Source organism: Hyla sarda, chromosome 9 (genome assembly GCF_029499605.1).
Source record: "Hyla sarda isolate aHylSar1 chromosome 9, aHylSar1.hap1, whole genome shotgun sequence".
NCBI classification, from domain to species: domain Eukaryota; kingdom Metazoa; phylum Chordata; class Amphibia; order Anura; family Hylidae; genus Hyla; species Hyla sarda.
The window spans coordinates 65,181,116-65,203,421 of record NC_079197.1 but is presented as its reverse complement, the minus strand read 5'-3'; the positions used below and the strand labels follow the sequence as shown (position 1 = coordinate 65,203,421).

The window sequence follows — 22,306 nt, the reverse complement described above, 5'->3', positions numbered from 1 at the left end:
TATGGCGGCTTTCTCCAAATTCCTCTGGGCAAACCCAAAAGCATGCTGAAGGTGCTTGCGAAGATTCTCCACATATTGATGTGCTGTAGAAGCATTTATCAGATTATGATCAGTTGTTCGGTAGAGTAGATGTTGAGGTAAAACCATCTTCCTACCTGTGATCATTTCGAATGGAGAAAGTTTGGTTGCTGCGCTTGGGGGTAGCCCTGATAGCCCTTAGGACCAAAGGCAGCTTCACATCCCAGTCCTTACCAGATTCTTTGACAAACTTTTTTAGAATGTTCACAATGGATTGATTGTAGCGCTCTACTCCACCACTGGATGCTGGCCGATAAGCTATATGCAGCTTTCTCTTTACACCCTGTATCTCCCACATTTTTGTCATCACCTCACTGGCAATCTGATTCGATGCGTTGGGGAAGACCAAACCTGGAAAACACATGATTAATGAGTAAAGATGCCCATACACTTGAACTGCATGTTCTGCACGGCAAACATTCTACCCATTTCGTGAATAGACAAGTCACGGTTAACATGTATCTGTTTCCCTTGGAGGAAGTGATTACTGGTCCAATAAAATCGATTTGAATGTCCGACCATGGCATGGATATTCCCCCTTTCATCAGCGGCACCCGATGAGTGGGTCCTTGTGGCTGGAATTGAGGACAGATTAAACATCCTTGACAATATGTGCGAACATCTTGCAACATATGAGGCCAATAAGCGTAATCCCGTAACAATTCATAAGTCAACTTCTCACCTCGATGACCAACAGTTGGAGCATCATGGGCATGCTGTAGCATCAAACCTCGGAATGAAGTGGGGACTACCCATTGTGATATACCATTTTTCGAGGTTCCCACCAATAATTCATCCTGTATGGAGAATTGTGACTTACCCTTCATCATCTTCTTTATTCACACAGTCTTCCACAGTAATGGGATAATTCTGTGGATCTTCAATATGTTTGTAGAATGTACCAATGATTGGATCCCCCTTATGACTCGGGATGAGATCCTCACTTGGGGAATCCTGGCTCCACTGCGCCACATTGGCTTTGGCTTCCTTTCGGGCCTGCCCCCTGGTCAATGCCTCTACCTGGATCGGTCCCATGAGGTCATCAATGTCCAGGACTTCTCCATCAATGGCTCCTAGAGTGATAACCAACTCGTCAATCCTAGAAAACATTTTACCGTGTTTGACAAGCTTGTTGTTGCTTCTGGACATGTTGGACCTTTTCCATCCAGGGAAGTATTCCACAAAGCTGTTGCGAATATAATTAGAATCTGTTATTATCACAAACTCTTTAACACCATATTCGATGCCATCTGTACAGCTTTGTACACAGCGGTGAGCTCTGCAACCTGGCTACTTTTAGGACCAATACTGTACCCTACAGATACATCTGGAAAGTTATTATTCCACGCAATCCCAATACCTGCAACCAATTTGCGCTCTGTTCCTACAATGGTATGGAAAGAACAACCATCTACAAAGACACAGGGTAAGGTTTTGCAGTACTCCTCTTCAAATGTATTGTATGGAGATAAAGATTGTTCCTCTAGGAAATCCTTTCCCACTGGTTCATCCCTAGGCCCTGTAGTGGTACAATCATGCAGTTCAGCTAACCCTTGGGCAACTGGATTCTTATTATTTTGTTTGTACCTGATCTCCTGTGGCCATCCCATTAGGGACATTGTCCAAGCGGCTATCCTGCTGTTGGAAAGATTTCCATCCCTGATTTTACTATTTTGCAAGTATTGCAGGGGTTGGTGAGCAGTTTCCACGATGATTTTCTCGCCTTGGATAAAACTCCTGAAATATTGCAATGCCCACACGGTTGACAGTAATGCTTTTTCACAGTCATTAAATTTTACCTCAACCGGGGATAAGGACTTGCTGGCATAGGCGATGATCTTATTCAGGTTCTCCTGTTTCTGGAAAAGGACCGCGCTCATGCTCTTATCGGTGAAGCCTGTTTCGATAAAGAAAGGTTTACCTCCTTCTGGATAGGCAAGGCATGGGGCCTGGATGAGTCTAGTTTTGAGCTCCTTTACCGCTTGCTCATGACATTCGCTCCATTCCCATTTTACGCCTTTCTTCAACAACTGTATGAGAGGTTTTGTAATCTCTGCATAGTTGTCTATGAACTTACGTGAATAGTTCATCAAACCCAGGACGGACCTCAGTTCTCTCAGGTTGGTTGGCGACTTTGTATTGGTCACTGCTTCCACCTTCTTCTTCTGTGGGTTGATTCCGTCAGCGGTGACCTCGTGACCTAAGAAATTAACTTTGGTACGACACTATTGAGCCTTCTGTAAAGAAAGTTTCACACCAGCTTTTTTCAGTTGGGTCAGTACATGCCTCAGTTCCACAATATGTTCCTCAAAAGTCGCGCATTTGATCAGGATGTCATCCACATAGGTTAAGGTACCTCGTTCAGCGGCATCAGGCATTCCCTTATGCATGAAGACAGCGAACTCGTGGCCTGCGTTAATGTACCCAAAAGGCAAACGGGTCCAGGCATATTGCTGTTTACCAAATGTAAAGGCCAATTTGTATTGGTCCCTCTCATCCACCTTAATTGTCCAATATCCCTGCGCACAATCCAGAGCAGTGAAAATTTTGGACCCCTGTATCTGCGCCACACACTGGTCTATATATGGCACGGGCCAGCCGGACATATATACACGTTTATTTAACTGCCTTAAGTCAGTACATAAACGGAATTGACCATTTGGTTTCAAAATTGCAAGAATGGGGCTGTTAAACGAACTGTGCACTGGATGTATAACACCCCGCTCCTCCAAGTTCTTGACGATTTCCGATAGCGACTCATAAGCTGCCATCGGAAGTCGATATTGTTTGACATATACAGGCGATGCATTGGGATCTGTCTGGATTCTGGCAACATGTAGGTCGGTTAGCCCACAGTCGTAGGAATCCTTGGCAAACATGTCTTGGAAATCTGCGAAGAGCTCTTTTAGCTGTTGATGTTTTGATCCATTGGAACATGCATCAGCTATAGAGATTTGCTCTTCCACCCGTTCCTGAAATTCAGGATAAATTTCAGGTTTACTTAACTCATATGTTTCTTCAAGCTCAGTTGTTAAGTCGCCTTTAGGCTCGCTTACCTTTTCCTTTTGCTGTTGATATGATTCATACTCCTGCTCATTGCTTTCGTGGTTGAAAACCAATGACGCTTCTTCAATATGGCATGTACCTTCTTCGGAACTGAAAGGATAAACAGATTGGATATTAACCCCTTAAGGACCAAGCCCATTTTGGCCTTAAGGACCAGACCAATTTTATTTTTGCATTTTCGTTTTTTCCTCCTCGCCTTCTAAAAATCATAACTCTCTTATATTTCCATCCACAGACCCATATGAGGGCTTTTTCTTTGCATCACCAATTGTACTTTGTAATGACATCACTTATTTTACCATAAAATGTATTGCGCAACCAAAAAATTTTATTTATGTGGGAAAATTGAAAAGAAAACCGCAATTTTTAGCAAATTTTGGAAGGTTTTGTTTTCACGCTGTACACTTTCCGGTAAAAATGACATGTTTTCTTTATTCTGTGGGTCAATACGATTAAAATTATATCCATGATTATATTCTTTTCTATAATTGTACCGCTTAAAAATAATCTCAAACCATTTTAACAAAATTAGTATGTTTGAAATTGCCCTATTTTGACCACCTATAACTTTCTCATTTTTCTGTATATGGGGCGATATAGTGCTCATTTTTTGCAACATGATCTGTAGTTTTTATCAGTACCACTTTTGCTTAGGTTTTACTTTTTATTCATTTTTTATAAGTTTTTTTAATAAAATGTGACAAAAAGCAGCAATTTTGGACTTTTTAAATTTTTTTACGTTTACGCCGTTCACCGTACGGGATAATTAACAATATATTTTAATAGTTCATAGTTTTACGCACGCGGAAATACTAAATATGTGTATTAATAATTTTTTTTAACACTTTTTATGTTCCCATAGGGGACTATTCATTACAATCAGTTGATTGCTAATACTGTGCAGTGCTATGTATAGGACACAGCACTGCTCAGTATTATCGGTGATCTTCTGCTCTGGTCTGTTCGATCTCAGACCAGAGCAGAAGACCCCGGGAGACGGCCATAGCAAGGTGAGGGGACCTCCGGCCGCCATGCTGGATGGTCGGATCCCCGCGGCAGCGCTGCTGGCGATCCGATCATTCATTCAAACTACCGTAATGCCGCAGATGCCGTGATCTGTATTGATCACGCCATCAGAGGGGTTAATGGCGGACATCTGTGCAATCGCGGATATCCGCCATTACCGGCGGGTCCCTGGCTGCTGATACCATTTCTTCTTCTGTCAGGTATTCATCCGTAATAAGTCCAATTACATCATTCTGGAATCCAAAAGTGTAATATTCTGAATCCATAGCTAGACCAATTATGGTGCCTTTCTGTAAAGATACACTATAGGGAGCCATGTTGTGGATTACCATATGCAATGGATTCTGTTGGGTATTCACCATAGGGGTATGTTTTACCTTAAGGCCGAGTTGTATCCGGTTAGATAGGCAGATCAAAGCATCTGTGTTCTTTAACTTTGTCTCTGTCCCTTCTTGACCTGTATGGGAAGAAGAAAGGGCTTGCACCCTTCTGGGATTTTAACCTCCTCAGCAACCACAATACTTACGGCATAGGGCATCTGTTGTCCCCATCTTAAGATTTGTTCTTCATCCTGGATCCCCTCTGGATCCCCAGGTAGTCTGGACCACAGGTTACTGTTAACCAGATCAATCTGCACTGCAAACCGATGTAAAAGGTCATTACCCACATACATCTGGTACCGTGGCTCCTTCAACACGATGAATGAATGTTCAGCAGTCTTATCACCTATGGATATAGAAAGTAAACATCTGGCAATTGCATTATGACTCTGGGAATGACCATCCAGATCATGAACCCACTGGTCCTGTGGAGAGGAATATCTAATCATTTTAGGGCTTGAGATCTGTTTTAAAAGAATTAGACTAATGTAACTAGCTTCAGACTTCAGATCCAATTTGGCATATTTTGTCCGGGCCATACTGTTCACCTGTATGGGAATCAATAGGTTATCACCTACCTTTTCAATCCGGACCATGGATTGAGAATGCCTGGTCAAGTCCGCAACTTCGGAACATTTCCCCTGAAGTGAAATGGTTAACACATCCCCATCCAGGGTTACCTTTTCAATTCTGTCCTTCTGGATGGTTATGGTGTGACTGGTACTATTAACAGCTTCCACAGGATCACCATTTTTCAGGATCGTGACGTCCGGTATCTGGTTGTTCCTGAAATGAATTTCAACAGAGTTAAGCCTCTCTTCAACCACATGACAGTTACGTTGGGTTTTTGCATTGCAAGGATACTCATAGGCAATAGGTGCCTTCACTTGAATCCAGATTGCTTCATTGATGAAGTCTACTACGGAACTCAATCTTTTTAGAAGATCAATTCCTATGATCAGCCGATCATAGGGAAGATCTACGATAATTGCGGGATGTCTAATTACTTTCGTGCCTATTGTAAACTTTAACCATACCTGCAAAGCGTCTCCACCTACACTTATCAGAGAGCCATCGAATGCTTTCAATTTTGGCTTCTTCGCTGTCAAATCCATAATTTGTTGGAAGCAACTAAATGAGAGTATGGTGGCTTGTGATCCTGTATCAAGTAACCCTCTAATTGGCCCTATACGTTCATCCTGGAGAAGTGAATCAATATAATATCGACCATCATCATGAAACAGGTTACATAACAAATTAGGGTGTTTACCCATCTGACGCTTTTTGAGGATTTGATCCTTCTGCAGAGTCATGACCTCTGGAAAAGCTTGGACTTTCCTACTGCACACAGCAACCCCCACCTTTGAGGAAGTCTGGATCACATCACAGCTCACAGATGGCAGCTCACAAGTTGATGCTGATATCAGTGTTTCATTCTCTGGAGAAGACTCATCAGCACATGAATTTACATGGTTAAACTGCACGAGAGAAACATCATTAGACAAATCCCCCTCCCTCTGAGGTAAGGGGGCAATTACTTTTGGCCTTACTTTTGGCCTTACTTTTAGGGTCATTAGCCCTGCAAGGAAACACAAAAGTAGAAACCACCTTATTAGATTCTTCTACAACCAATTCAGTAACCTTGCAGAGGCCTGGGATCTGACCCTGCCCTGCCAACTTTATAAAGCTGAGCTGGGGCCCGCAGCTGCTGCTAAAAAAGGATTTTGCTTGTTTTCAGTGGACACCTGGGACATTTTATTAACCACCTCAGTTAATTTGGCCACCTGATCTGCCAACTTATCAAACCGATCATTTGATTTGGGCCGGTTTTGGTTTTGAGGCCTTCTCTTGCTATCAGTGGGTGATTAACCTTTAGGTGAGGTTGAGGGTTCAGGTCTACCCTCCTTTTGCTGTCTTGGCCTGTTATCCCAGCGCCTGTATCTTGGGGGACTCCTTTTGTTATACTGGGGACGGTGGGGATACCTTTTATTACCATCTCCCTCTGATCCATTGGGACTATGAGGTTCTGCTTTCTTGGATCCTACCTGATTTTGCTGGGATCGGTTAACAGGTTCTGCAGACTGAGGATACCTGCGTGGCTGAGTTTCAAACCCTAGTTTGTGTTCTAACCTCATTTCCGCTACGCTCTGTTCTGGGCCTCGTCTGTACCTTCTCTCACCTGTGGCATTGCACTCACTGATATTATACAGTGAAGTAGCGGCTGTCATTAACCTGTCCAAGGGAGCATCAAGATCAAGATCTCTAGCTAGGCTGAATTTAATTTGTATAGGCATTGCATCATAAAACAGTTGTTTAAACTCCCTAGATTCCCAATTTGGGGACCGATATGCTAACCCATAAGCATTTTAAAGGATAGAGAGGAATTCTCGGGGACTTTGGTTAGGTTTCCATGTAAGTTTATAGATATCACGTTTTGCTGCATTAATAATCCGATAAGGGCCAAATTCTAATTTAACTTCATGCAAAACATCCTGCCAATTCCGAATCCCCCTTTCTCTAAAGGAAGTAAAATAATGTTGATACCTATTTTCAAAGGCCCATGGAAGGAACTTGATTCTATCAGCATCAGAATACAATTTAAGGGAATCCATGGTGGACTGGTACAGTTCTAAGTGGTCAGCAATCTCAGCAGATCCTTTCTTGGCAAATTTAGGAACAGTGGCGTTTAAAAACGTAATGATCCCAGAGAAGCTCTGATCCCCCTTTGAAGACTGATCATATCTCTTCCTAGAGGACATCTCATAATGTCACCTGGAAGTCTTATCTCTGTGGGGTAAGGAATATGCTCCACGCCTCTTCATGTCACTGTCAGAATCACTCACACTCCGATCACTACCCACATATTCACTTGGCACGGGTGATCTAATCCTAACACTCCTGTCTATAGGAATGTGTGGTACTGCCTCCTTTTGGCCCTTTGTGTCACTAGCACCTTGTAACGCTAAGACAGCTTGACACACCTGGTTTAATTGGGCCCATATTGCCTGTGTACCTAAACCATCACCTTCTGGTGCCTTACCAGTGGGGTCTGGGAAAGATTTTGCTTTAAGAGCATGTGATGGTGATGTGACTATATCGTGTGGATGAGGACTAGGTGAATCTGGGAGTCTCTCTCTGTCATCCTCACTTTCAACAGTGACTACAATGTGGCTTTGTCGGTCTGCTTGCTGAAGTCTACAATAATGACTGTCCAACTCATCTGACTCCTGTTTTAACCTCTGATATGCATCCCTGCAACGGTCAATTTCACATTTTAACTCTTTAACCTCTGCTTTTTCAGATTCTAGATCTGCTTCTAGTTTAGTTGCATGGGCCTGCATTTGGGTTAAATACATGCTTTTCTTTTTTAAGAGGGTGCTAACTTCCAATATTGCATAAAGAACTGCTGGCAACATATTTAACCCCTTAAGGACACATGACGTACTGGAACGTCATGTGTCCACTCCCGATCTATAACGCGGGGCCACGGCGTGGCCCCGCGTCATAGCGGGTCGGGCCCGGCCTCTAACAACGGCCGGGACCCGTGGCTAATAGCGCGCGGCATTGATCGCTGTGCCGCGCGCTATTAACCCTTTAGACGCGGCGTTCAAAGTTGAACGCCGCGTCTAAAGTGAAACCGAAAGCATCCCGGCTAGCTCAGTGGGCTGTTCGGGATAGCCGCGGTGAAATCGCGGCATCCCGAACAGCTGACAGGACAGCGGGAGGGCCCCTACCTGCCTCCTCGCTGTCCGATCGCCGAATGACTGCTCAGTGCCTGAGATCCAGGCATGAGCAGTCATGCGGCAGAATCGTTGATCACTGGTTTCTTATGAGAAACCAGTGATCAACATAGAAGATCAGTGTGTGCAGTGTTATAGGTCCCTATGGGACCTATAACACTGCAAAAAAAAAGTGCAAAAAAAAAGTGAATGAACATCATTTAACCCCTTCCCTATTAAAAGTTTGAATCACCCCCCTTTTCCCATAAAAGAAAAAACACAGTGTAAATAAAAATAAAAATAAACATAAATGGTATCGCCGCGTGCGGAAATGTCCGAATTATAAAAATATATCGTTAATTAAACAGCACGGTCAATGGCGTGCGCGCAAAAAAATTCCAAAGTCCAAAATAGTGCATTTTTGGTCACTTTTTATATCATGAAAAAATGAATAAAAAGCGATCAATAAGTCCTATCAATGCAAAAATGGTACCGTTAAAAACCTCAGATCACGGCGCAAAAAATGAGCCCTCATACCGCCCCATACACGGAAAAATAAAAAAGTTATAGGGGTCAGAAGATGACAATTTTAAACGTATTAATTTTCCTGCATGTAGTTATGATTTTTTCCAGAAGTCCGACAAAATCAAACCTATATAAGTAGGGTATCATTTTAATCGTATGGACCTACAGAATACATATCAGGTGTCATTTTTACCGAAAAATGTACTACGTAGAAACGGAAGCCCCCAAAAGTTACAAAACAGCGTTTTTTTTTAAATTTTGTCGCACAATGATTTTTTTTCCCGCTTCACCATAGATTTTTGGGCAAAATGACTGACGTCATTACAAAGTAGAATTGGTGGCGCAAAAAATAAGCCATCATATGGATTTTTAGGTGTAAATTTGAAAGAGTTATGATTTTTTAAAGGCAAGGAGCAAAAAACGAAAATGCAAAAACGGAAAAACCTCCGGTCCTTAAGGGGTTAATATACGTTGGTCTTTACCTGACCTATTGTGAAGTGCAAACATATATGTTAAGTGTCTTCTAACCGTACCAAGTGGTGACCACACGTCCATGCATTCTCTTTTGGCATCTTCCCGCAACTGACATATCCATTCACTCATATTATGGTCAATACTTAACCGGGCATGCACATATTCCATTATACCATGGATCAACTGTTCTGGGGTGGATGGATTATCTACTACAGTTTCCTCATAGCCCGCTTCACTATTGGCTCATTGTTACTAGACAATTATCACACAGATATATCAATACACGTAGTACACCAAGAGGATATTACGTTTTATTTTTGCACAACTAAGTACAACTACAATTCTCGCTGGGGCCTCCAATGTCAGGGTATAAAGCAAAACACACATTATACGGAAAAATAAGGATCAAATAAAAATCAACCCTGTTGATCCTATGAGGTGGACATAATAAAACACCTCAAAAAGAGTACATTTGTAGGTAATTTATGTTATGCAATAGTAAAACCCAATACTAACGGTTAGATAAAATATAACAATAATTTATTATATTCACAATATTAAAACAGTTTAAATTATTGACACAAAACAATATAATTATATCTAAGCATGCAATATTCAGATTTGGCCACAAGATGGTTCTATACTAAACACCAAGTACCTTATCAACTAAACCACACTAGAGGGCAGCAGAGTCACCCTGAATACGGCAGGAAATATATTCAACTTCAATTTATTAAACTCAAAGATACAATAGCAATATTATGCACACAAGTATTTGCTCTGCGCAGATTATAACCAATTTTTAGATATCGGGTAATATAGTATCCCCAAATTAACTCCCCAGAATATGGATTCTAGCAGAGATTTTCCTCTGAGTCAATTTAGTAATAATAGTCGGTAAGATGCATTTTTACTGAATAGTACTGTATATATATATATATATATATATGACTTACCGTATTTTTCGCCATATAAGACGCTCCGGCATATAAGACGCACCCAATTTTAAAGGAGGAAAATCTAGAAAAAAAAGATTCTGAACCAAATACTGTAGTAAAATATTTTGTATCAGTATAGTTCCCTCACAATAGTTGGCAGTATAGTTCCCCCACAATAGTTGGCAGTATAGTTCCCCCACAATGGTAGGCAGCTCCTCCCCCCTCCCCCCCACAATAGTTGGCAGTATAGTTCCCCCACAATGGTAGGCAGCTCCCCCCCCCACAATGATTGGCAGTATAGTTCCCCCACAATAGTTGGCAGTATAGTTCCCCCACAATGGTAGGCAGCTCCTCCCCCCTCCCCCCACAATGGTTGGCAGTATAGTTCCCCCACAATAGTTGGCAGTATAGTTCCCCCACAATGGTAGGCAGCTCCTCCCCCCTCCCCCCCACAATGGTTGGCAGTATAGTTCCCCCACAATAGTTGGCAGTATAGTTCCCCCACAATGGTTGGCAGTATAGTTTCCCCACAATAGTTGGCAGTATAGTTCCCCCACAATGGTTGGCAGTATAGTTTCCCCACAATAGTTGGCAGTATAGTTGCCCCACAATGGTAGGCACTGGCAGCTTCCCCCCACAATAGTTGGCAGTATAGTTCCCCCACAATGGTAGGCAGCTCCCCCCCTCCACAATGGTTGGCAGTATAGTTCCCCCACAATAGTTGGCAGTATAGTTCCCCCACAATAGTTGGCAATATAGTTCCCCCACAATAGTTGGCAGTACAGTTCCCCCACAATAGTTAGCAGTATATTTCCCCCACAATAGTTGGCAATATAGTTCCCCCACAATGGTTGGCAGTATAGTTCCCCCACAATAGTTGGCAGTATAGTTCCCCCACAATAGTTGGCAGTATAGTTCCCCCACAATGGTAGGCAGCTCTCCCCCCCCCCCCCACAGACATACAGCTTCCAGCCATATACAGTGTATGGCTGGAGGCTGTATGTCTGTACTGCTGCCCCCACAGTGTTCCGGTCACCGCTCCTCTGGCCCGGGTCACCATCTACTGCTATGGCCTATGGACCACCTATGGACTCACCAGGCCCCGGTCGGCGCGTGTCTTCCTCCGGTCCTCCTGTCCTCCGGCGCCTCTATGGTTGTACGCACGGGACGTCACTGAGGTCCCGTGCGTACAACCATAGAAAGGCGGAGGATCGCAGGAAGACCGCAGGAGGACCGGAGGAGGGCGCGCATCGGCCGGGGAATGGTTAGTGACCCGCGGACATCCTTATGTCCCGAAAAGATTTTTCGGGACACAGGGATGTCCGGCATAGGAAAACCTATGATTTTATCTGCCCGGGCCGGCTCCTGTGTTCGGCTGCAGGCGGGGGTCGGCCAAAGCAGGTAAAAACTAATACTGTATATTAAAACCCAGGGGGCCTCCAGCTGTTGTGAAACTACAACTACCAGCATGCCCAGACAGCCTTTGCCGATCCGGGCATGCTGGGAGTTGTAGTTTCTGAACAGCTGAAGGCACCCTGGTTTTTAGTATACAGTTATTATTAATTCACCTGCCCGGCGCCCGGAACTGTATGTTCCAGGCGTAGGGCAATAAACATAGCCGGTGTGAGGTGAAAAATTCACCGGCGGCCATGAGGCTGCTGCGGGTGGGGAGCGGGTAGTCAGCGCTGAACCGCACCGCCGCAGCCTCTGTACTTACCGCTGACTTCCCGCTCTCGCCCGCAGCAGCCTCGGGCGTATATTCGCCGTATAAGACGCACCAACTTTCCCCCCCACGTTTTGGGGAAGAAAAAGTGCGTCTTATACGGCGAAAAATACGGTAACAATAATTAAATCTATACATTACCAGATATCTATGTATTAAGCCTCCAAGGTAAAGGGTTGCTAGGAAGTTTTTCTTTATGATGAGCCCTGTGTCTTGTGATGAGATTTTCTCGAACAGAGATTTTTTTCAGAGATTTTTTCCCCCTTCACTTGGACACAGCTTTTTAACTTATTTCTTATCTAAGTTATCCACCCATAACAAATATGATGTCATTCGGTGGGTGTGCCTATGTAGAGTGGGACCTAGTTATTCCTAGGTTAACCACAGATGGCAGTCTAGTATAAGAAATGGACTCTGCAACTAGCTATAATAACTGCAATTGGGATATATATATATACCATGTGACTATATTATTTATACTTTGGTTTAATGTCATTGTCCAATTAGATTATATCCTTTCCACAGATTCATTTCCTAGTCATCTTAAATAGACAACTGGAAATTTTCTAAAATGATGTATCAAAATATAAAAGTTGTATTCACATGTGTTTTTAATCTACATGGACAATATCTTATTGGATGCTTATTATAAGAAATGATATGGAGTATATGGTAATATCTATCATTTGTATATAGACAACACTCTGCTAATCGTCTTAATATTACATTGATTACAGCCTAAGATTTTTAATTAAACGTCTTGCTGACTTCATACATTTTACTGGTAGTTTGAAAAGACACTATGTAAATGCTGATATACTTGTTTTGCCTTCCAAAGTTCAGAGACCATTGGATAAGTAATGTTTCAGCTCAGCTCAAACATGCACTTTAAATAATATGAAACAGAGAGCAACAAAATGAAGTCAGCACTAGACAGAAAACAGGAAAATTCTAGCCTCAGAGCCATGATTTAGGTATTCCATAAGCAAGATAAAATGATATCTTCATTTATATTTATACTACTTGTGTATATGCCTGACAAAAAGTAATGTTTCAGCTCAGCTCAAACATGCACTTTAAATAACATGTTAAAATACACAGATGAGCTTGTTAAACAATAGTGGCTTATTTGTAAACTCTTATATTGGATTAGCAGATATGTAGACTAGGATTTTCCCATTGTTCTCACTTCCCTGGCAAAACCAGCTTTATTGTCTGTCTACCTTGAAACAGAGAGCAACAAAATGAAGTCAGCACTAGACAGAAAACAGGAAAATTCTAGCCTCAGAGCTATGATTTAGGTATTCCATAAGCAAGATAAAATTATATCTTGATTTATATTTATACTACTTGTGAATATGCCTGACATAATACTTGGAAGACACAGGGCTTAGATAGTATGGTCGGAGATTGGTATAAAATGAATGAGGAGCGGTTGGTCCCCATTTTGCTGTCTCTTTTTGGTGCTGCCTCTAAGTCTGGAATTCTTCTGGATTCCATGGAGGCACTAATTGTAGTTCTTCCTAAGCCAGACAAGGATCCGACTGTGCTTAGAAGAGAGATCATCCAATCTCTCTTCTTAAAATTCGGGCTAATCAGCTTTTGTCATTGTTTCTGTTGTCCATCCTGACCAAACGGGGTTTATGCATGACAGAGCTACCGATATTAATGTGAAGTGGCTTCAGTTTAATATTGCCGCGTCTGAAGCGGATGCTTCTCCGGGGTTTGCCTTGACATCTATAAAGCCTTTGACTCTGTGGAATGGCAATATATCTGGTGTCTGCTGCGTGTTATTATGTTTGGCCCTAAATTCAGGGCTTGGGTGCATTTGCTATATGATAGTCCTAGGGCCTGTATACGTACAAATTTGGATGTTTCAGACTTTCCCTTGGGGGCGGGGTACACATCAGAGATGCCTGTTATCCCCTTTTCTGTTTTCCTTGGCTGTGGAGCCATTGGTGGCTGCCATTAGGGCTTCATCTTCTATTTGTGGGCTGCGTAGGGGGCCCTTGGAGGAGAAGGTCTCTATGTATGCGGACAACACCCTGGTTTATTTAGCTGATTTCGAAGGTTCCTTCGTGGCAATCTTCTTGACTGGTTTAGCTCCTTTTCAGGCCTGCAGGTCAACTGGTCGAAGTCCTCCCTAATGCCGCTATCTTGGACGGTTTTACTTCCTCCTTCTCTCTCCAATGGTCTCCAAGTTGTTGACGGGTTTAGATATTTGAGTGTGGAGGTCATTGCATGTCTCTAATCCTTAATTTAGATCCTATTTTGTCTTCTACTGCTGACCGGCTACGGGCCTGGTTGTCTTTACCCTTATCGTTAGCGGGCAGGGTTAATATCTTCAAGATGATCTATCTCCCTAAGTTTCTTTATGTGTTCCACTTGTCACCTGTGACCCCCCCTAAATGTTTCTTTGCCAAGTTGAATGGCCTTATGAGATCCTTCTACTGGCTGGAAAAACCTCTGATACTGGGTCAGGCGCTGCTTCAGGTACCAAAACAGCAGGGCAACATAGCGGCTCCGAATATGTACAATTATTTCTTAGCATCTCAGCTGGTGTACGCAGCCTTGTTAATCTGGATCTCTTCAATGTATATGCTGCTCTAGCAGGTGCTATCATGGGTTCTTATGAGACCTTAAGCAATGCCTTATATAGATATACTTCATCTTCCTCCTTGCTGACTCCTATTGAAACAGTGGTGGTGATAAGGTCGGTGGTGTCTGAATGCTTCCCACAGCCTGCAGTTTCTCTTAAAGCACCTCTGTTGAGGAACCCTCATTTGGAACACCTGCAGGAATTGGAGGCAGCTGGGTTCTGGAGTTCCCACGGGGTCAAATTTGCTATGCACTTGTTCGGTCAGCTTTATTCCATCCCTTCTTTTGTGGACATGTGTGCTCGTGACATGCTTATCCAGTCTAAATTTATTCTCCAGCTGTATTATACCCCAATTAAGCTATTTTGTATAGGTGTTTCCCCTTCAGATGTCTGTTTCGGTGTGCAAGTGATAGAGCATCTTTTATGCATGCAGTGTGGAGTTGCCCTTGTGTGGTTCCCTTTTGGAGAGCAGTGATGCAGTTTTTGGTGGACCATCAGGAGTTTTGCTATACAAACATTTATTCCCATTGTGTGTATTGGAACTAAACCAAAAAAGGGAGGAAAAAAAGCAAATTGGACATAATGTCACACCAAACTCTAAAAATGGGCTGGACAAAATTATTGGCACCATTTCAAAGTTGTGGTAAAATAAGATTATTTCAAGCATGTGATGCTCCTTTAAACTCACCTGGGGCAAGTAACAGGAGTGGGCAATATAAAAATCACACCTGAAAGCAGATAAAAAGGAGGGAAGTTCACTTAGTATTTGCTTTGTTTGTCTGTGTACCACACTAAGCATGGACAACAGAAAGAGGAGAATAGAACTGTCTGAGGACTTGAGAACCAAAATTGTGGAAAAATATCAACAATCTCAAGGTTACAAGTCCATCTCCAGATATCTAGATTTATTCTCCAGCTGTATTATACCCCAGTTAAGCTATTTCGTATAGGTGTTTCCCCTTCAGATGTCTGTTTCAGTGTGCAAGTAGTGATAGAGCATCCTTTATGCATGCAGTGTGGAGTTGCCCTTGTGTGGTTCCCTTTTGGAGAGCAGTGAGGCAGTTTTTGGCAGACCATCAGGAGTTTCCTTTTATTTTTAACCATGAGATTTGTTTGTTGGGGCTGATTAATGGTCCTGAGTCAGGCTCCTATAGGTGTCTCCTAATTAGATTCCTCTTGGTCTGTGCTCGGAAGGTGGTGATTGTGGCCTGGAAGGCTGCTCTCCCCTCCTATTTTCCAATGGTTTAATTTGGTGAACAAGTATGTCCCGCTGTATAGAACCCTGTATATAAGTCGTAAGTGCTCAAAAAAGTTTGATAAGGTCTGGATGCCTTGGTTGATTTTGAGGGAATCGGTTGTTCCCTCAGAGCGTATGGGATCTCCTCAGTAAGTTTAAGTTGTTATTGCAAGCTACACGGAATGGTGGAGGGTGCTCTTGGGTGTGTCTTTGGTGTGTGACTGTGGGTGTGTTGTTGTCTTTTGTTGGGCTATTCTGCTCCAGGGGCTTCGTATGTGGCCTGTTTCCTTGCTCATATTTTCCCTCTACATATGGACTCATCTTCATGCTGATATGTTGCTATTATGCCTGCATTTTTCTATGTGAGTCTTGATTTGTAACTTACGCAATTTGGGTGCTCCCCGGAGTGTTGTTGTATTGTTTTGTTTCTATTATAATTACAAAATGATAAAAAAAATACTTAAAAAAAGGAAAAAATACACTTTACTGTGAATATGTGAATCACTGGAAAACTGCACAATTTAGAAATTTATTTTTAAGCAGGGTAAGGATCCTTAGGATCTTTGAACTGCACTACATGCCTTCTCCAGATTAATGTAAAGTAACCTAGCTGTTCTCATTGTTTTACTGACGGTCCTTAGGAATGGCTACTGATCTCCTTGTCCCAGTATTGCCCATCAGTGTGCACAGCTCCTCTTCTGGCTCCCTGTCGCTGCAATAATTGGTCAGTTTCCATTCCTGGGGGAGGGGGGGGGGGTCATGCTGATTACTGTTGTCAGATTGTCAGTCTGGGACTGATTGACAGCCGTGTCCCAAATCAAAGGGTACTCTAGAACAAGGCCTACCTTTTCTATAGGTGGCTCCAGCCCTGCATGTGCTTCTTTGCTCTTAGTGGATCGCCACCTCAGCTACTAGATCCTACTGTATTCTGAAACTGCATGGACTTTTCCACACAAGCTCTGCACAGTCGCTGATGATGAATTAGTCCATTGAGTTCAACCTATATCTTTTTTGTGTCCCTACTGAGTTGATCCCAGAGGAAGGCAAAAATAAAAAACCTTATGAGGCTGATGCCATTTGCCCAAACTTGGGAAATAAAATTACTTCCTGACTCCAAATATACACAGCTCCTGTCATGCAGGGACAATGAAAGAGATGACTGTTCGGTTTCCCTGACTGTATATTTGTGGTCTCTTAGCTTACTTAGGGGAATATAGAGATGAGGATTAGAGGTGTCCTCTCAGCAGATATAGATGGTACTGGCTCTAGTTGCTAATTTGATGTTGTGCTGATGCATCATGAGTTAGATATCAAAATACAGAGAGACAGAAAGCAGAATTAAATAATATGGATATATGCTGGATCTAATGAATGCTTAAAGGGGTGTTCCCAAGTCTAAAATGTATGACATATCCACAGGAATAAAATGTGTGATCTGTATCTTCTGTATAAGAGTTACAGAAGCAGTTGAACACACTACTGTGGCTTTTTAATGAATGTCTTGAAGTTGAGAATACTAATTCATGGAATTATGGCAGCACAAGCAGACACAGTCTTCAATAATTGTGTACAGGGCTGCCATCAAAAATGTTGGGGCTCCTTTCACAGCTAAAGGCTTCACTGCTGAAATTCTGTAGTGTGCACTGTGCAGCGGAATCCCATTGTCAGAAATGAAATTTTCATGCACTGGAATTTCTGAGCTGAATTTCACTTTTGTAGTATGAACCTAGCCTAAGAATAGGAGAAGATAGCCTCTCATAGCCTCTTAGTGCCTCTCAGTTCTGGATTTGAAGTCAGGAAAAACTGACAGTTTGGAGAAATTCTGCATAAAAAATACATGATACAGGTAAAATTCTGATCAGGAAAAATGTAATTAAAACATGTTCACACACATTAGCTCATGCTGATATTTCAGATGAAATGTTAGGTGCACTTTAAAATGGCAATAAATGCAGGCTGTTAGAAAAATTCCAGAACGTTGTGCTATAATCACAAATTGAAGCTGGATCTGAATGAATACTGGAGCCTGTATGTTTATAACAATTTAGAAATAAAATCACTTCAAGTAGATAAGTATTGTAATTTGAGTTGTGTGATATAACTAACTAAAATACTTCTGAAATTGGTGATGAAAGATCAACCACATTTTTATTTCCAGCTTCTGTGCAAGTGCCCTGGGAGAGAGCAATATCACCCAACAAGGTTCCATATTATATCAAGTAAGTAAAACAGAATTATGTATCCTACTTCAGTTTTACCTTTCTGTTGTGTCTTCCATATTTTTGTGGTGTTTAGTGTGCACGTTTATTATAACACATTGTTGGAAAATGTAATGTTTGCAACTTTTAAGCAACAAACACAAATCTCTATCTATCTATCTATCTATCTATCGAAAATGCAAAGTAGAGCAGCACAACCAAAAGTCACAGGCAAGTAAAATGGTGCAGTCTCAGGGACCTCGGTCCTGGGTCCAATATGTAGGTTCAAAATATAAAGGCGACCGCAGCACTCAGGAGTAGCAATGTGAAGTAGCTTTATTCCAGGAAAATACACAACATGCTAAGTTTCTGTGGTCTCACACCACCATTTTCAAGCAAGTAAGTGACCCCAAGGCATTATATATATACAAAACATGTGATAGCTCATTTAGCATAATCAATAAAGAGATCAATAAAGTGCAAAAAAATACATTTAAAAAGTGCAGTTAAGGGACATAATTTTTTGTCCAAAGACATACAGTCATGGCCGTAAATGGTGGCACCCCTGAAATTTTTCAAGAAAATGAAGTATTTCTCACAGAAAAGGATTGCAGTAACACATGTTTTGCTATAAAAACATTTATCCCCTTTGTGTGTATTGGAACTAAACCAAAAAAGGGAGGAAAAGAAGCAAATTGGACATAATGTCACACCAAACTCCAAAAATGGGCTGGATAAAATTATTGGCACCATTTCAAAGTTGTGGAAAAATAAGATTGTTTCAAGCATGTGATCCTCCTTTAAACTCACCTGGGGCAAGTAACAGGAGTCGGCAATATAAAAATCACACCTGAAAGCAGATAAAAAGGAGAGAAGTTCACTTAGTCTTTGTTTTGTTTGTCTGTGTGTGTCACACTAAACATGGACAACAGAAAGAGGAGAAGAGAACTGTCTGAGGACTTGAGAACCAAAATTGTGGAAAAATATCAACAATCTCAAGGTTACAAGTCTATCTCCAGATATCTAGATTTGTCTTTGTCCACAGTGCTCAACATTATCAAGAAGTTTGCAACCCATGGCACTGTAGCTTATCTCCCTGGGCATGGACAGAAGAGAAAAATTGATGAAAGGTGTCAATGCAGGATAAACCAGATGGTGGATAAGAAGCCCCAAACAAGTTCCAAAGATATTCAAGCTGTCCTGCAGGCTCAGGGAGCATCAGTGTCAGCGCAAACTATGAGTAAGCCAAAATCCTTCTGGGAAAACGACTTGTGGACAGATGATACCAAGATAGAGCTTCTTGGTAAAGCACATCATTCTACTGTTTACCGGAATGAGGCCTACAAAGAAAAGAACACAGTACCTACAGTGAAATATGGTGGAGGTTCAATGATGTTTTGTGGGTTGTTTTGCTGCCCCTTGCACTGGGTGCCTTGAATGTGTGCAAGGCCTCATGAAATCTGAGGATTACCAAAGGATTTTGGGTCGCACTGTACAGCCCAGTGTCAGAAAGCTCGGTTTGCATAAAAAAGCATCCAGAAATGGATGGCTACAAAGCGTTGAAGAGTTCTGAAGTGGCCAGCAATGAGTCCAGATCTAAATTCCATTGAACATTTGTGGAGAAAACTTAAATTGCTGTTGGGAAAAGACACTCTTCCAATAAGAGAGACTTGGAGCAGTTTGCAAAGGAAGAGTGGCCCAACATTCCGGCTGATAGGTGAAAGAAGCTTATTGATGGTTATAGGAAGTGACTGATTTCAGTTATTTTTTCTAAAGGGTGTGCAACCAAATATTAAGTTTAGTGATGTCGCGAACATAACATTTTCGGTTCGCGAACTTTTGCGGAAGTTCGCGTTCGCGGTTCGCGAACCGAAAATTTTAAAAAACGAGCACACCGCCATTGACTTCAATGGGCAGGCGAATTTTAAAACCCACAGGGACTCTTTCTGGGCATAATAGTGATTTAAAAGTTGTTTAAAGGGGACTAACACCTGGACTGTGGCGTGCCGGAGGGGAATCCATGGCAAAACTCCCATGGAAAATTACATAGTTGATGCAGAGTCTGGTTTTAATCCTTAAAGGGCATAAATCACCTAAGATTCCTAAATGGTTTTGAATAACGTGCTTTAGCCCCCTTTAGGCAGCACATAGAGCCCCCATTTAGGCATCACATAGTTAGATCCCCCCTTTAGGCAGCACATAGATTCCCCCATATTAGGCAGCACATAGTTAGAGCCTCCCTTTAGGCAACACATAGTTAGATCCCCCTTTAGGCATAGTTACATAGTTAGTATGGTTGAAAAAAGACATACGTCCATCAAGTCCAACCAGGGAATTGAAGGGAAGGGTGTAAGGGGATAAGGGGAAGGGATGTAGTTTTATAATTCTGCATAAGCATTAATGTTATTTTGTTCCAGGAATGTATCTAACCCTGTTTTAAAGCTATTAATTGTTCCTGCTGTGACCAGTTCCTGAGGTAGACTGTTCCATAAATTCACAGTTCTTATGGTAAAGAAGGCGTGTCGCCACTTTAGACTAAACCTTTTCTTCTCCAGACGGAGGGAGTGCCCCCTCGTCCTTTGGGGGGGTTTAACCTGGAACAGTTTTTCTCCATATTTTTTGGATGGGCCATTAATATACTTATATACATTTATCATATCCCCTTAAACGTCTCTTCTCAAGACTAAACAATTGTAACTCCTTCAATCGCTCCTCGTAGCTAAAATGTTCCATGCCCCATATTAGTTTAGTCGCACGTCTCTGCACCCTTTCCAGCTCCGCAGTGTCCGTTTTATGGACAGGCGACTAAACTGAACAGCATATTCCAGGTGAGGCCGTACCAATGCTTTATAAAGGGGGAGTATTATGTCTCTGTCCCTCGAGTCCATGCCTCTTTTGATACATGACAATATCCTGCTGGCTTTGGAAGCAGCAGCCTGACATTGCATGCTATTCTGAAGTCTGTGATCCACAAGTACACCCAGATCCTTCTCTACCAGTGACTCTGCCAGTTTAATCCCCCCTAAGACATACAGCGCATGCATGTTATTAGTACCCAGATGCATAACTTTACATTTATCCGCATTGAACCTCATTTGCCAAGTGGATGCCCAGACACTTAGTCTATCCAAGTCATCTTGTAACTTATGCACATCCTCTATAGACTGTACCGTGCTACAAAGCTTGGTGTAATCTGCAAAGATAGAAACAGAGCTGTTAATACCATCCTCTATATCATTGATAAATAAATTAAACAACAGCAGGCCCAGTACAGAACCTTGGGGTACACCACTAACAACCGGGGACCAACCGAGTACGAATCATTTACCACCACTCTCTGGGCACGATCCATGAGCCAGTGTTCAATCCAGTTACAAACTAAAGTTTCCAAGCCCAAAGACCTTAACTTACCTGTCAGACGTCTATGAGGGACAGTATCAAATGCTTTAGCAAAATCCAGAAACACTATATCCACAGCCATTCCTCTGTCAAGGCTTCTACTCACCTCTTCATAAAAGCAAATTAGATTGGTTTGACAACTTCTATCCTTAGTAAACCCATGCTGGCTATCACTTATAAAACTATTACCCCCTATGTATTCCTGTATGTAATCCCGTATAAGTCCTTCAAACAATTTACCCACAATTACCGGTCTATAATTGCCTGGCGAAGACCTAGAGCCATTCTTGAAGATTGGCACCACATTCGCCTTGCGCCAGTCCCTTGGCACAATACCAGACACCAGAGAATCTCTAAATATCATGAAAAAGGGTACAGATATTACTGAACTTACCTCTCTAAGAACTTTTGGGTGTAGTCCATCCTGTCCTGGGGATTTGCTTACATTTACTTTACTTAACTTACCTTGTACCATTTCTACATTAAGCCAGTTCAGTACATTACATGATGCGTTACCAGCACTGACCTGTCCATTGTCAGCTCCTCCTTCTTCCCTATTATATACAGAACTAAAGAACCCATTCAGTAGCTCCGCCTTCTCTTGATCGCCCATGACAACCTCCCCATTATCATTATTAAGGGGTCCTGCATGCTCTGTCCTTGTTTTTTTTTGTATTTATATATCTAAAAAAATATTTAGGATTAGTTTTGCTTTCTTTGGCCAACTGTCTCTCCTTTTGAATTTTTGCAGTTTTTATTACATTTTTACAGATTTTATTAAGCTCCTTGTACTGTTTAAATGTTATAGCTGACCCATCAGATTAGAATTTTTTGAAGGCTATTTTTTTTTGTTGTTTATTGCTCTTTTAACATCATTTGTCAGCCATGTAGGATTTAGTTTTAATCGTTTATATTTGTTCCCCTTTGGTATATATTTAGCTGTA

General features: G+C 42.0%; 1 protein-coding gene across 19 annotated transcripts in view; it reads left to right on the top strand.

The window, feature by feature from the left end:
* The window catches only part of DRP2 (dystrophin related protein 2), a 1,527,660-nt gene that overhangs the window by 620,109 nt on the left and 885,245 nt on the right, over positions 1–22,306 (top strand). For all 19 annotated transcript variants that reach the window (XR_008847731.1, XM_056539136.1, XM_056539139.1 and 16 more), the window contains one exon: positions 17,924–17,984. Coding sequence is in view for 18 of the 19 variants with exons in the window: in XM_056539136.1 (XP_056395111.1) it covers positions 17,924–17,984 (61 nt within the window). In the remaining variant the exon portion in view is untranslated. The remainder of the gene's footprint in view (positions 1–17,923; positions 17,985–22,306) is intronic.